Raw genomic sequence first — 16,656 nt, 5'->3', positions numbered from 1 at the left:
GGAGGGGGGAATGGAGAGTTGCTACTTTTACCCATTTCCACACTTCAGAATCAATCCTTATGACATGCTGTGAGTGGTGTCTAAAAGTCAAGCCAATACGTCATAATAATATATGTAAGAGACTCCTCTTATTTTTTATGTAGGGATAAAAATAAAAACCCCAAAACAGAAGACTTCAGCAAAAGTTCTTTTCATTTCTGCCTGAGAGGTCTTATGATAAGTGACAAAAGAAAAAAAAAGGAAAAAAAGAAAAAACAAGCAAACAGTTTGTGAGAATATTTTTTAAAAAAGAAAATACTATGAACTGCAATAATACAAATATGTTAATAATAGAGCAATATTAATCGAAGCAGTAATGAAAACAAAACAAAAAATGAAAAAGCAAAATAGCAATACAAGAAGTAACAAGAACAACAGCAACAACAACAATGGCAACAATAACAACAGCAACAACAACAACGGCAACAATAACAACAGCAACAAGATCAACAACAGAGACAAAGACATCAACAGTAACAGCAACAACCAGTTCAACGAGTGAACATGTCATTCAATTGGGCATTCTTATCATAAAAGTTCTATAAAAGCAAAAGGGACAAATTGCTATGAGCAAGGCTCTGTAAAAGATAAAGCAACTTTCCTCTCAACAATAATGTAATAATATAAGCTTACTTTCATAATTTTGTTAAAAGAGGAAAAAATGAAATGGAAAGTGGAAATAGTGGAGAGGGACAGCCACTGTCAACATGCCCCAGTATATAATTGTCCTCCTCATTTTTTAACCTTTCACACTTTGCCCCCCCACCCAGGACATCGATCGGCAACGGAGAGAAGCCGTACCTTTTCCCCACGGGACGTAATGATGTGATATAGCGTTTACCACATGATCTGCATCCTGGACCATGGGGATAAGTGTTGCGCGTGTTGCGTGGGTGGATACAGTTAAGTTTCAGCACATTTTTCAACAGCTCTATGGACCTAATAACACATCCTCATAGCCCCCACTGTCTTTACTCATCTTGTTCATCCAATGCACACATCAAAAAAGATTAAATTCATACCCTGTTATATATTTGTAAATACCAAGATCTGTTATGAAAGACCAAATAAAATTCCCCAAAAAAATTCATATTTGTAATACTTTTACTGGCCTTAAATATCAAGGGCATAAATCTATTTCATTAGATCCGTGCATGAGTTGAAAATAAACTGGGCACCAAATGAGAACATTGCTCATGTAAAATGATGAACCACTTTTCCAGTATCAAAACTCCTGAAACATATTTTTGTATTTTTTTAAAGCCATTACAGGACATCTGTTCACAAAAATCCCAAAATATATAAGATAATGAACCAAGAACTTTATGCCTACATATAAAAATGATTATTCATCAAATGACATTGTACCAATCATAAATCATAACAAAAAGATAAACCGACAGAAGTGATATGTATAACAAACTCAAACTCAAAAATAGAACATTAAAAGCCTTATATTATCTCTGAAACTTGTAGTCATAATCAAATTTAACTTACTGTATGACCTTTCAAATTTGGTTAGGGCTTGCTTACTTATATATCTTCTGTGGATTGTTTTGATAAGTAGAATTTTAAAGCACCCTGCACTGTCTGAAGCTCGCACAGCCAGCAAAACTTCCCAGATGACCACCTGTGCAAAAGGCCACTTTCCATGTCTCCCTTTTTCTTTATGATGGCCTTGCCTAAAATGATAACCTGTCCTGCACAGCCACTATATTTTATCAACCAACAGCTCAAAAACCCTGTCCAAAATGGCCCCACAAATCTTTCATCACCCACACATGGTCATAAATTACCAGTGTAAAATTATTGGCCCCTAATTCTTATTCACCTGTCACTATTGTTTGCCTGTCCTATGAAAGAACCAATCGTTGAACAGCATGTTGCCACAACAAGGTTTCTGGTTCCTCCCATTGTTAACCCATGATGACCAGTCACTAACATTTTAATAAGCCTTGGTAGTCTTAAGCCTGCAACTGCCTCCAAATGAGACCTCAGATGGGAATAGATTGTTTTCTTCATTTTGATTAGTCTTGTCCAAGATTGGATAAGACAGCCATTTTCCTCCTCAACAGTGGGTTGTCGTCTTTAACAATTTTGACCGTTTTAACAAATATGGAAAATAAAAAGCCAATTCTTTTGGCCCTACTAAAAGTTACATGAAAAAATGAATGGTTCAATTTGAACTCTCACCTCATCTTTGTTTCCTCTTCTATAATAAAATAACTAAGCTTTCAAAATTTTAAAAAGCTCTCTCTTCAAAGTGGTCCTGCAATATAAGTCTAAAGCAATTACTGGACTCCACATATGGGCATTAATAGCGCAAAAATAAAACTAGTATGATCATAGAAAACCACTACTGCCTTGAATTTTCAGATACAGAAAAAAAACAACTTAGATGTTACAAAAGCATGACGCCCTTGATAAGACAAAATACACTTTGACAATTAAGAGTTGAAAAGAGCGAAGCATTTCAGAAAAGGATGAATGTAAAATTCCAACTTAATTACACAATGAAAACTGACTATAAGCCTACACTGGAAACTATAAACAATAAAAATGCATTCGTAAATAGATGATGCTTTGCCTACAAGGTGTAGAAAAAACTGTCATATATAACAACAATGATAGTAAATAATAAGATGGGCCACTTCTCTCTTTGAGCTAATTAAAAAAGTGTCCTCAAAATTTGGTGGCGCCCTCTTCACAAAAGCGCACTCTTTGCGAACAGAGTTACCCTACTTGAGTTTTAAAAAATCAAAGTGAAACTAGCAAGTTTTGGGATAAATTTCGGAAGAAGGCTTTTGTAAAATGGTTACGCTGACAAAAAAACTCTTCCGGAGGAAAGGGTGATGGTTTTCTTTGTTTAATTTGACTTTACAATGAAAGGCTAGAGGTCAATAAAATAAAAAAAACCTAAAACTCCGCACTGAACGTACTCGAACTGCTGATGAACAGCAGTCGATCTGCGCACGCAAGGAGGTGCTATTCCTATTCTTCTTCTGGAAAAACGAAAGAGAGCTTCAAAACAGACTGCAGCGCCATCTGAAGCAAAGAGCATACTTCCTGCGGACACTTTTTAGGCTGAGTGGCCCATCTTGTCTTCTACTATCTTTGATAACAACCAATATCAATGATTGACTATCTCAGAGAGGAGGAGGAGCAGGAAATCCACATAAGGCTAAAAGAGGTTACAAAAAAACTCCCTTAATTAACACAATATTATTCTGGCCCAGGCGTTGAGTTTAACTTTATGCTGTCTGACCACTCCACTCATGATACTTAAAGAACAATAAACATTACCTCCCTTACATTATCTTGCTTTAATCTTTTGGATATGATTTTGATTGCATTCCCTGATTTATCAAAATGCAAAAAAAATGCAATTCTCGGATGAACAAGGTGAACATATGTCAATATAATAAAATAACATTGAAGGGGTAAAGATTTTCATTCACTGTTCTAAAGAAATTAAATGAACAAACAGAGTTTTAGTTTATCCTGAATAAAGAATGTAAGCATGATTATTAAGTTTATAACAGAATGCTATTATGATGCTAAAAGAAAATTTAGAAAAAATATTTTCATATTAAAAAGGACCTGTTTGTTGGGATTTAAATGGGGGAAGACACACGGGGGTGGAAATATAATGACCAATAGACAGGCAAAAATAAAGCAGTACAGTTGATTACTAAAAGTGAAGCCCTTTTCATTTTTCATGTAAAAAAATACAGTATACAAAGTTGAGGATAAAATCAGAGCAATAAGGCAGCGAAGAATCAGCAACTTCATATATTTAATTTTATGAAGATAGAGGGGAAAGCTCCCCTAATGCTTGAGAGACTTAAATTTGAAAAAAAAAAAGGTGTGTCATTATATAAGTTTTTGACAAATTTGTGCAACAGACATCTTAGGTGTTAATATAAAATCAATGACTAAACTTGTTAGAGCTGTTACTTTTCCTTCAGTTCTAAAGAGAGGAGGTCAAGCAATCAGAAAACGTTAGTTGTTGAGAGAATTCATGTGCACTTCCAGTTTACTTCTAATAATTACCGTGCAATCTAAAGACTAAAAATGAAGATAAAAATAAGCTAATATAAAGTATACCACACCAGTGTACATTTTCTCTCCATTATTTGTACATTTTCGGGCTTTGTCCATCACCTTCACAAATTGCAGGCAGCAGGATTAACCAGTCAAAAACTATGAAAATGCTCTAAAAAAGTATAGGTAGAGTAAACAAAATTCTGAAACAGTTCTCTACTTTCGTATGAAAATGTGCAACAATTCTAAGAAGTAAGTTCCTTGAACTTGTAAAATGTGTGCCATCTTGAAAAAAAGGAAAAGAAAACTTTTTGTTGTTAATGTGAGCTTAGAAACTATGGTATTGAGTAAGAATCTCAAACTACATTCTTAATTATTTCTCAAAGCTTTTAACATACAATTGTGCATGGAAAATTGAGATGACCTATTTTGCTAGGCAAGTGAATCAACTATACAAGACTAAATGGGTTCAATGAAATTATGTACAAGCGGTAGGTAAGGATAAATGAAAGATACATTACAAGCTTTTCATAATGGGGCAATGAAATAAATCAAAATGTCACCAAATGTTCAAAAGTCTGCAAAACTATTAACAAAATCTAAAACATGTCTTTGTAACATTTTCTATTGAGACAGTAAAGTTCATATAATTAATCAAATAATAAATGACAAATTTTACAAGCAAAATGAAGGAAATCCAACATTTGTCAAGCTGACAAGACAGAGAGGTAAAGATCTATGTACAAGTTCAAGGTGACCTAACAGCATGCGTGACACAAAGGGAAATGATAGACGCGATGTGACATTCTATGCATTACTATCCTTGACTTCATCTTGGGCACTTCTAGAACCTTCCACCACCTGGCTCTTAGGCCTTGTTGTAACCTGCACTGTCAGTTCTCCACTTTCTGAAATAAAGGCTCCAGATGCAGGAAAAGAGTGACGTGCTCCCTGCTTTGGTTTTGGTGCCACTTGGGGCTGAGAACGAACCATCCTCTCCCCGCCAACACCAGCTGAATCAGTGTGCATTGAGCTGCTGCTGTTACGATTGGCTGCTGAAGACATTGGCTGAACACTGACTACAGGGTTGCTGTCGATAGTGGAGCCTTCCGTGTTATCAGTTGCCATGGTCATGTCTGAAAGAATGAGTGGCGCAGTGGGTGTAGAGAGGAGCTCTTCGGCAGGTGATGGAAGCTCTTCAATGTACTGTTGCATAGATTCATCATAACTAGCTCTAAAGTCAGAGACAGGACTCTTAGAGCTTGCTCTTTTCTCCATTTTTTGAACCTCTACATCCATGTTTTCAACAATTTCACGAGTGCTGATTAATGCTGAATGCTCTGAATATTCCACTTCGACCTCCTGGTCTTCCAGCTCACTCATGCTCTCCAGTAACTTTTCAGCATGCTCAAGAGAGGAGTTCAAACTACTTGTGTGTACTTCTGAACTCATAGCTTGAGACTGACCAATGTCACCATGTTGTTGGTCTTTGTGTGAAGGAAACTCAGGGACAGCACTTGGCATATGACCGATGCCTTTGTCTCCTTCAGTTTTCAAATGTTTGTTGTACTCGACTCCTGCACCTGATGAATCTGGCACCTTCTTGAGTGGCACTTTCTTCAAACCAGGGTGTGGTTTTTCAGCACCTTCATCCTCTGACAAATGTTTGCGCAACTCATTGACCAGGGCTTTGTGTACATTGTCTTTTGACACGAGTTGTTTCCGCATGAGATGCACCTGAGACTCAATCTCACATGGCACAGGAGGACTGCCAGAGGTTACTCCTGATTTATCTTCATCATCATTTCCATTGACTTGACGGTTCGCGATTTTTGCAGTGATTTCCTTCAAGAACTTGTCTTCGACTACGGGCTTTCCTGCTTTCCGGGAACTCTCTCCTCCTTCATCATGAACTTGAAACAGTTTGACCATTTGTTGCTGCTGTGGCACGTTTTGGCTACAAATGATGTTTTCTTGGAGGGCCTCTCTGCTGCCTCGAACATTTTCTCTGCTTCTGCAAGCTTGTCGTGAGGGAACCTTTTGAGAGAAAATAACAAATAGACAGGTTTGATACATGTATCACTCTTTCAAATTGACAGCAAAGACTGATACTCTTACGGATCAAGAGAAGAGATATATATGCAAATGCCTGTTAAATTCTTTAAAATGTCTTTTTTGTAGAATTTGAAAAACTCCTCAAACATCAAACAATATGTAGGTATATGAAATTTGAATAAAAATTAAAAGTTACATGATGCAAGCAACATCCAAGAGAGTCATGGGTTTTTTTTAATTGACCGTTCTTTGACACTGTCTTCTCTTCTCTTACGCACAGCCACTACCGGGTTAGAAACAAGTGTCACAATGTTTTTGTGCTTCAATGCTGCTGTTGTTTGAAGCAATAAAAAAGAAAGAAAAAGAAGAAAATTGCATGTGAAGAAAGGAAAATAAAATAATAGAGCAATGAAAAAAACTCGAGAGAAGTAGGTGGGCATTTAGGCACTACTGTGTCCTCTTAGACCAAAATAGTAAATCCAGACCAAGTAACTGCACTAAGATGTACACATTTTTACGCCCCCATCAACACAATTTAGATCATTGGGGGGGGGGGGGGGGGGGGTTCGACCCTGCCTGTCAAAGCCAACCTGGACTGATAGGATTACAATGTCTCAGTAAAAAGACCAAGAAGCTTGATAAATATTCTCCCGATACAGAAATGGAGCTCAGGTCTTATGAATGGGTACATCAAAGCCCTTGAAAGCTACACTACAGATGCCAATCCTGCAAACACGCAGCAAATTTAACAATATCTATACATGACAATACAGCTTGCTATGAGTAATAGGAAAAAGAAAAGCCAAAAAAAACAACCTAATCAAATGATATACTTCATTCAACTCCCTTTTTTTTTTACCTGTAACAGGTGTGCATCAGAGTTTGATGATGGCCGATCTCCCGTGACACACACATACATGGGTCTGTAGAGAATGGTAGTCTCAGGATCCACCTCCTCCCCCATGTAGACTTGTCCCAGTTGAAACTCCGGACTGATGTACATGCCTCCCTCCACATTCGGGTTGGCAGACTCTATCAAACAAAAGAACAATAATAATTTAAACAAATGTAGTTATTGTCACAATATTTTGAACAATGAAGACAATGAACCATTCATGATGATACAAAAATCCTTTAAGAAAAGTAACAAGTATGTTAATTAAGCCTATTGTTGGTGTTGTTTTAGAAACAGTTCACAGAACCACATACAATGTGTGTTAAAAGCCAACATTTGGTCATTTATTATTCTTATTAAGAAACTTGAACATATTCAGATTTGAGAGTTCTTGGGATCAAGGGTTCAGGACACAATTTTCACTCCTCAAGCAGACTCATTAACAGGTAGCCTATCCATTTTTTCTGTGATAAGCCTTTATAAAACTAAACTACCTTAACTCTTTATCTCCTGGAGGATAAATCAACTATGACTGGGCCCTCTTTTGACTTTTGGTACTAAATCTAAAAGTAACATACATATCACTGAATTGGTCATTAAATCAAAATAAATTAACCTTTTTTTATAGTTCTTCAACTAATGAAAGAACTTCTGGTAACAGAGAAATGTTTTCGGCAATTGCAGAAAACTAATATGATGTCAAAGTTGTCGTAAAGGAATGTACCCATACTTCTGCCAGTGGCTCAATTGCAGAGCACTGACTGCGAGCCACTGGGATCAACTTGCTGGAGATAAGGATATCCAAAGACAACATTACTTTTTTGGAAAAGAGATGCCCTTTCACTTTCAGAAAAAAATTAACAATTTCAGATAGAAACAGAAAACAATTTAAGAAGATACTCCAAAGCTTAACTAGAATAAAGATTAGGTACAGGTTCCCTTATAAGAAGATAATTATTATCAACTCACCGTAAAGGATATCCGGAGGAGGGGCATTTGGTATTCTAAATGGCACTGTTGCAATAGTGATGGGCATATTGATCTCAGCTGCATCTCCCTTCCCTTTGGAAGTCTCCAGATACAGCTGAAACATTAGTCAAGTCAGAGTCAATGGGTGGTGCTTGACTCTCATGCCAAGGGTGAAGGAGGAAGAGGAGAGGGAGAATTAGAAAAGGAAAAGGAGAATAAGAGAAGTAGAGGAGGAAGAGGAGGAGGTAAAAGACTTCCAAATGACAAAAGAGAAGAAAAAGAAGTACAATGTTGAGAAAACTTAACTCTTATCTTAGGTCAGGTAGAAAAGGAGAAAATAAGCATGAGAAGAGAGATATGAGTCGACACAAGGTGTTGCCACTTGCAGATTACCTTACTATTGTGTTTGTGATCATATTAACTTCAAACACAATATATACTTTCAATTGATGTGGAAAGGTTTCTAATAATAAATAAAACAAGTAGAATTATAGGATTTTAAAAAAAATTATGTTTAAGCAAAATAAAACTTATATATAAAGGTTTCTACAATTTAAAAAAATAGATAATAAAAGATATGCTCTTATCAAATCGAGACCATCATATTCTCTAATACCTTCAGAGTATAATAAATCTGTACGAGCCCGCAGACTTCAATCATGGTTGGAGGCATGACCGGCACTATCAGCCTGTTCATCAGCTCATCAAGTTGAGCAGTGTCATGCGGAGGCACTTTGTCACTCTCTGCTTCCAGAACAGTATGACGCACCTCTTTAGACAAACCCAAGACACCTTTGTTGATGAAAAACTCCACATACTGAGGAAGTAAGAAGTTAGATTTCTGGCTGCCTATTTCAAATAAGACTTTTTTCATTATCAAAACTAAATAAAAACCCATTTCTTGATTTAAAAAATCAAAAACAGTGTCACGATGCCGTGGAATCCGGCCCTTGTCAATCTTGGAGTAGGTGGAGTTGTTGGTATCATCTTAAAGCTTGTTCATTTGTCTTGCTTTTGATGAAAGCAAAACCCTATTTATGTTGAATAGAAGTCAAGATATTTGCTATTGAAGGAGGTGGAGGTTGTCTGGTTTCAGAGGTAAAATAAGCCAGACAATGGATGCCAACGTTTGGTGATTTCCAAAACTTGCAATTTTACTTTTGGGGGGGTTCCCCTTAATCAATGTTTTTCAGTAAAATCCACACAGAAATGTGTTTTTAAATTAACATAAAAGGTGTGGAGCCAAAATAAAAAAATTCAATAAAAATTGCCAAAATGGGTAAATGCAGATTTCTTCGAATTCATGATGAGTGCCTGATTTCACCACAGCGTCTCACATATACTGAGAAAGCAGGTATCATTATCTTAAAGCAGTCTAAAAAATAACATTCCATTCTTTATCTATGCCGAAGCCAAGGCTTATGTGTTGGCAAAGGACTCCATCAGCAAATGTAATAAATCAAAACATATCTGGGCTCGTTCACAGACAGAATAACGAAAGCAAAGAATGAAGAAAATACCTCCTATTAACATTTTGAGCCTGTAACCTCATTGGTAGATATGATATAAAGGTTCAAATTAAAGAAAAAAACCCAAAAAAAACATTTGCCCACCAGTATATGTAAAAACACAAGTTTCATGAAAAATACAAAAATTCTCACTAGATGGATTAGAAGTAAAAATAACCCTCTGAATATAAATTTCAAATGTGCAGGTCCACTATTTTATTTTTAGACCTCTTCTGTAATTATTGATCTAACAGTTTAAAAATAGTTTGAAAATGCACAGCACCCATTGTACAGTGCTATTAAGTAAATTGATAGTGTAATTTACACAGGAAAAGCGTCCATGCGAAGAGAATAAATTAAACATTAAATTGCTGATATTAACATTCCTGTCTTTAATATGGAGTTCAACATTTCATTTTGATGTAAGTGAGGAATAACGGTGTGGGTTTTTTTTCTATTTTTAGATAGACATCTCTGCTGACCATATTGAAAATGATGAAGCTATATTATTAGTACTATTGGGGAGGTTGGGGGGGGGGGACACAGTAGCAGAGGATCAATGTGGACCTGAGAATACACAATTATCAAATTAATTACCAAACTCTGTAGGGAGTACCTAGAGTACTCAAAATCAGATTTTAAAAATTTTGGATATGATAGTTCTGCACACATGAGGTCTGGGCTTTGAAAAAGGAAGATTAAAGCAGAATCCAGACAGGACAGATGTGGTTCTCTAGAAGAAGACTGCTTTGGGTTAAATAGACAAATACATAAACAGATAGAAGTACCCTGAAACATTTGATACACAGGCTGTATGCTATTCAAATCGGCAAAAAGAGACTCAAGTATCTTGGTCACCTAAATGGAAATCTAAAAAAAAACAGCCTGACGGTAACTGTGCCGCTGGAAAAAGTAGAGGCAAATAGAAATAAGAGAAGACCTCCAACATTGTGCATTGACAATGTAAAAATCTGGTAGTGGTCTACCACTTTGTGATATAATTCATCAAAGAAGAGCCTGGGAAAAATGGAGACCTAGTGTTGTTGAGTGGGGCACCACCAGATAAACACCGCCATGTTGATAAGAGACAAATTCAGCAGCTCTATAACAAATACTGATTGTTCCTAGAATATTTCCTGTTTTCTGGATAGGAAAGCAAAGAAAAAAAAGCCTCCTCAAAAATACATAAAAAAGGTCTGAGATATTCTACAAAATAGACTTTTCCATGTGGAAATCAGACCCTACTCTTTTGCCTAGAACGGCAGTGAACCTATTACACACTAAATAACAGATATTAGTCAAAACATCATCTGTCTGAAAAGAATTTAAGCAACAATGAATGATGAACCAAACTAGTATCACTGATGCTACAAAGATTGTGCAGACTTACCTGTATGAGTTTACACAAGACCCACACCTCTGAATCCCCACCATTCTGTACTTCAGCTTTCAGTTTGATTGGTTCTCCACACACAAACGATGTTCTTTCTAGTGACGCCCTCAAAAGAAGAGGGCCCTTTCCGCAGCATAAGCTGCACGAGTTTCTTTTGGCAACTGCTTGCACTGGAACCTGAGGAAGGCAGTCCAATTGGGACCATTAATGCAAACTAGCAGAATAAATGCACCATTCCTGGCGATAAGGTCTTCTCCAACACACACTTTATATGAAAATTCTTGTCATTCTATGAAAATAATTATCTAAGTTACAGAAAAAGCAGTTTGTACATTTCAAGTTAAATGTGTAAAAGGGAAATTTTGAAAAGTATAAATTAAAAGATGATATTTAATGGAGCGCTCTCTTAAAAAAATCTGTGCACTATCGACAAAATGCTGCATGCCAAAAAGAAAAATGCATTTCATGAAGGAAAAAAATTAACAAGTAAAAGGATAACAAATGGATGAAGGAACTAAACTTTAATCTACATAGAGATTTCATGGAAGATTACTCGAACTTACCAAAAATCTTTCATCCACACAATCAATATTGGGGCCTATGATGGAGAAGTAGCGAATGCATTGTGGACACGAAGCGTAAGGAATGTTGACTGTCACCCGCACATAATAGCGCACATTTCCTATTTTACTCTCAAATGAACATGGTAATGTGGTGTCTGGCAGCTGAAAATGGAAAGGATAGCGGTGTCGACCTCTACTGAGGATAGGTATGCCCTGGTGTGGATCACTGTCATCTGAAATAATGTAAACCATTATTAAGTTATTTTCAAACATAAAAATTGTTTTTAAGTGGGCTATAACAAAAATTATCCTATGGATGGTAGATCAGTCAGAATCATGGTTATCAACAAACTTTTCAAGAAAAAGTATACCGATCACTATAATAGGAACAGTTTTATTAATTGTCAAGTATCTGTCATGCAAATGTACAAAAAAATGCTTTTACTTCTGTTTAGCATGTGGATTAGATGCAGAAAGTTAGAAGATTTTGTTTGAAAGCATTCAACAAAGCAATCTGGATCCGGACGGAGTACAGCAAGTAATTAAATAAGTGCACTGATTAGAATTCATTTAGGTATTCAATCTGTTTATCTTCTGCAATTTCAATAGCATTTGACATGTCTGAAATGATCTATAATTCTATGCCAATAAAATACTCCTGAACTGTTCTGAGCCTCAGGATTCATGTAGGTTCACTTAACTTAAGTTCAATATTCTCTAGAGATCTCTACAACTCTAAGAAAAACAGTTGATATCGTGCTGAAATATGGGTCACAACGCAGCAGGACTCAGGCGCTCATCAATTTTTGGGCATGTGGAGTTATTGATATCACCTTAAAGCTTGAACATTTGCCTTGCTTTTGATGAATAAAATACCCATTTATCTTGAATACAAGTCGAGATACATGTATTTGCGATTGAAGAAGGTGGGTGTCGCTTGGTTTCAGAGGTAAAATTAGTGAGAAAATGGCCGCCAAAATTTGGTTATTTACATAGCCTGAGAGTCTGTGGAAACTGACAATTTGTGTGTGTGCCGAAAGAAAGGCACCAAAGTCGGATTCTGACCAATTTGAGTTAGGGGTTGTACCTTATTGGAAATTCAATGCAAACCACAGTGGTTTTTGAATTTTTGAGGTATCTCAAGTAGTTTTTGAGATATTGCACATTTTGTGAGGTAGGGTATAAAGATCTAATTTTGATAAAATTAGCTTTTAAGTCTAGGACACATACAATCTAGAAAAAAACGATGATTCATTTGTTTCTAATGTATTTATTCATGGAAAATTCATTTCCATCTTGGCATTCAGTTGACATCAATATCATGATTAGAATTCAAAGGTAAAACATAGCAGGGAAGAGAAAACATGCTTCAAGAATAGATTTTAACACCTTTTAAAAGCATTTTTCATTATCTCTTTAAAAAAATACCCTAGACTCAACATTATTCAAAATAAAACATTTAGAAATCAAATAAATGAAAACCATTTTAACACATTGTTAAAAAAAGGTGGAACTACCATTTTTTTATGGAAACACATTTTGGTCCAAAAAGTGATTTTTTGTTATTATCAGCCTGTAGCTCAAAATGGTCTGTGGCGACCTTTGGTATCTTTCTTTAGACACACACACATTTACATTTTTTGCGCCTTTAATCAACGTTTTTCAATAAAAATCCCACACAGAAATGGGTTCTTAAATGGATATAACAGGTGTTGAGCCCAAAAACAAATTTCGGTAAAACTTGCCAAACCGGCGGAAAAATGCCAATTTCTTAAATTTCATTATTTTGACGAGCGCCTGATTTCACCACGCTGCCTCACACACGTGTCGTAGCTGGTGGACTCAGGCTCTCGTCAAAATAATGAAACTGAACAAAAATCATTTTTAAGTCTGTTCAGCCATTTTTATCGCATACTTTTTTAAAAGCTCAACATCTTTAATATCTATATTAAAGATGTTGAGCACTTAAACGATTCAGCCCGCAGATAATTTTGGACTCCAGACGCAAACAATTTGTGCCCGCTTTGAGACCTCACGGGTGGTCTCACAAAAATGTAAAAAAGAAACATCTAAGTTTGACAAAACCCCTATGTATGGCATATAGATGTTCAGAATAAAAAATAATATTCAATGACACCAGAAAAAAAGGGTTGATATTTAAGTGGTAAGGAAAAAAGAAGAGATACAAATGATATGAAGAAAGGGAGCAATCTAAAGAGCACAGGAGGCAGTCATCGAGCTGCTGTGAGCAGTGGTGTGGGCTGAATCAGTTAAGAACACATTTCTAAATGGATTTTACAGAAAATAGTTGATGAAAGTCACAAAAGATGTAAACTTGCAGTTTCCATAAAAGCACTCAAACTTCGGACAAGTTAGGAATTCACTAAATTTTTGTCTCCATTTTCTTGCTAATTTTTAGCTCTGACACCAAGTGACCTCGCCTCCTTTGATCACAAATAATTATAATATCTACTCCTATTCCAGATAGATATAGATATTTTTCCCCCAATATCAAGACAAATTAGCAAGTTTTAAGATGCTATCAATTATCATTCTATGAACCCAAAAATTGAAGAGCATCTGATTCCTTCGTGTTGTGACACATATTATGGTTGTTTTGCTTCCTCCATAAAACATAAAGCAAATGATAAAATTCCTCACCCTCAATTTAACTTAACAATAATCATAAAAGTCTTCAATTTAAAAAATAACAATGACAAATTTTCTCTCACTTTCACTGTAGAAGTTATCTCCAACAAACAATACCATACAAAAACATTTTTTTTAAAATGTTGATAATGTTTTCCCCAGGACAGAAATTCCAAATAAATAAAGTGTTACCTGACCATGAAAAGAATGTGGAACAAACCTTTGCCCCAGAGTAAGAGTCTCTCATCCATATAGTGCTCATCCTGCTTCATTGCTCTCCTTTCTCCGGCCCTTGTGATTTTCCACTCTGCATGGGCCTTTCCTCGGAGGAAAACCCTTATATCTGGGAAAAGTTAGGATGAAAAAAATAAATCAATGAATTGTCTTTGAAAATAATGCATGCATTGTTACAGGATTAAAATTTATTAAAGCTAAAAGTAAATTCATGTAGGGCCTACAATGACTTCCACAAGACTATTGAAAATAAGATTTATATAATTTCTATATATTATATTTATGAAAGTTCGTCACTTTGGACGCCTAAAACTTCCGAACCACCTAACTTTCGAATTTCACAAATTAATGGTGGTTCAGAATCATTTAAAGGGTGCACAGTTTTATTGAGAAGCCTGAAGTCACTGTACTTTAATGTTCAGTTTTTCATTAGTTTCGTTTCAAATCTAATCTTGGGAAAGTCCGTCTTCTGAGACGCCATTGTAAACAAGTGAGGTTTCCTTTCACTAGCTTTGCGCACTGGTTCCACACCTTTGAAATTTTGGGGTGTACAACCACGAAAGCAGGGTCCTACATCTATTAGATCTATATACTTGGTAACTTGGAAACACATGTGTCACTTTTCCCATAAAACTACGACAGCAACAGAGTTGAAAGTTGGCAAGTACCTGCAAAAAGACAGATAGGTCCCCATGACGGAGCGGAATTTATTTATTAATTTCCTGAATTTAGAAAAATATATTTGACAAAAAGTTCCTGTCCTGCTTTGGCCTTCGTGATTATTCCACTGAGAAACGAAATAAATCTGCTAAGCTGTCCTTCACAGCAGTAGTGCCGGAACAGATATTTCGCGAGGCGCATTTTGTCTTGAGAGTACAGATCTAGACCTATTATTTTTGCATCTCTCAAGATGTATTGCTCCATTCCAATAGAGTGTAAATATAGATCTAGTAGGCTAATGACTTTCAGTTGATGTTAAAGCACGGATCATTCCGTTCATCGAAAGGGGGCCCAGCTAGTTTAGAATAAAAAGGAAAGCGGTAACGATTTTTTTAAAAATGTGTAATCTGAAAAAAAGATGGAAATATTTCTCCACAGTACTCCATGAAATCAAAGAGTTGACTAATATATCAATAAAGTAAAAAAAAAAAGGAAAGCGTCATATCATGTTTCATCACACTGAAATTTCAATAAAATACACACATTATAATTATGAGTATAGTATGCATGTGTACTTGTGTGTGTCTGTGAGTGTGTGTGCGTGTGTATGTGTGTATGAGACACAGAGATAGAGAGTGTGTGTGTGTGTGTGTGTGTGTGTGTGTGTGTGTGTGTGTGTGTGAGAGAGAGAGAGAGAGAGAGAGTGGGTGTGAGTGTGTGTGTGTGTGTTTCTTTGTATACATACGTCGTTCTCTTCACAATGGCAAAGTCTTGATCCCAACTATTCTTCTGCCCTTTTTCCCCATCTATATACATAATGTGTAAACCCCCCCGCCCCAACCATGCTTTTTCAAATTTAGCGGGTGGTGAACGAGTACTATTGTTTGTTTTTTTCTCCTTCTTTCCTATCTAACATCTATTGTACTTATCTCTCCTTCTCTTTTCTTTGAATGTAACTCTCTAGTGACACATCATTGTGGGCACTTGTGTGGCTTAATTGTTTTGCAAGTGCCGCAAAACTCGTTATTGAACTATAAAGCAAACTTTATATCTTATCCTTCTCTTCTTTGTATGTTACGCTTTAGTAACAGACACCTCTCATGTTTAGCACTTAATAACCTAATAGTGTTGAAAGTGGGTGGTTGGCGGGTGCTTTTGTGTGGTTTGCTCCTTCTTTCCTAAAAAGAAAATATATCGTCTCCATCTCCCCTCCTTCTTTTTTGTATTTATTGTTACTCTCTTGTATCACCTCTAATCTTTGGAACTTATATGACCTTACTGTGTTGCAGGTGTCACAAAACTCTTACTAAAACTAAAACGTTGAAAGTGCCTTAAAACTCGTTGTAAAACTTGAACTCCAAATTGACATGCCCATGTACCCTTCTCCGTACGTTACAATAAATGCGAGTGCTGGGTAGGTCACGCCAGTCCATGGGGAGGGCGAGTTGGGTGTGTGTCCGGGGGGAGGGGGGGTGAGACCTGCGCCTTCCATTTCTGTTCAGTGTTTCAATTAGTCAAATCAAGTTCCGCCCACATAATAATCGAAATGTGGCCTGGCCGTTGTGGTGCAGGAGTGCTGATTCGCCATGTTAGTAACTGCTTCCCGGAGAAGCTTCTCTCTCTCTCTCTCTCTCTCTCTCTCTCTCT

General features: G+C 36.4%; 1 protein-coding gene across 1 annotated transcript; it reads right to left on the bottom strand.

Moving 5' to 3' along the window:
* Nucleotides 1–3,368: 3,368 nt before the first annotated feature.
* Nucleotides 3,369–14,457, bottom strand: LOC101860258 (the record flags this gene model as incomplete). Its single annotated transcript, XM_005101338.3, is given in 7 exon segments — nt 3,369–6,120; nt 6,998–7,170; nt 8,003–8,117; nt 8,619–8,819; nt 10,901–11,080; nt 11,467–11,699; nt 14,336–14,457. Coding segments are annotated over 7 exon segments (2,254 nt in total), but the record flags the coding sequence as incomplete, so codon positions are not given.
* Nucleotides 14,458–16,656: the final 2,199 nt, after the last annotated feature.

The sequence above is a fragment of the Aplysia californica genome, unplaced genomic scaffold (assembly GCF_000002075.1).
Source record: "Aplysia californica isolate F4 #8 unplaced genomic scaffold, AplCal3.0 scaffold00278, whole genome shotgun sequence".
Taxonomy (NCBI): Eukaryota; Metazoa; Mollusca; class Gastropoda; order Aplysiida; family Aplysiidae; genus Aplysia; species Aplysia californica.
Note: the sequence above shows the minus strand (reverse complement) of the source record. Positions and strands in the feature narration are given on the sequence as shown.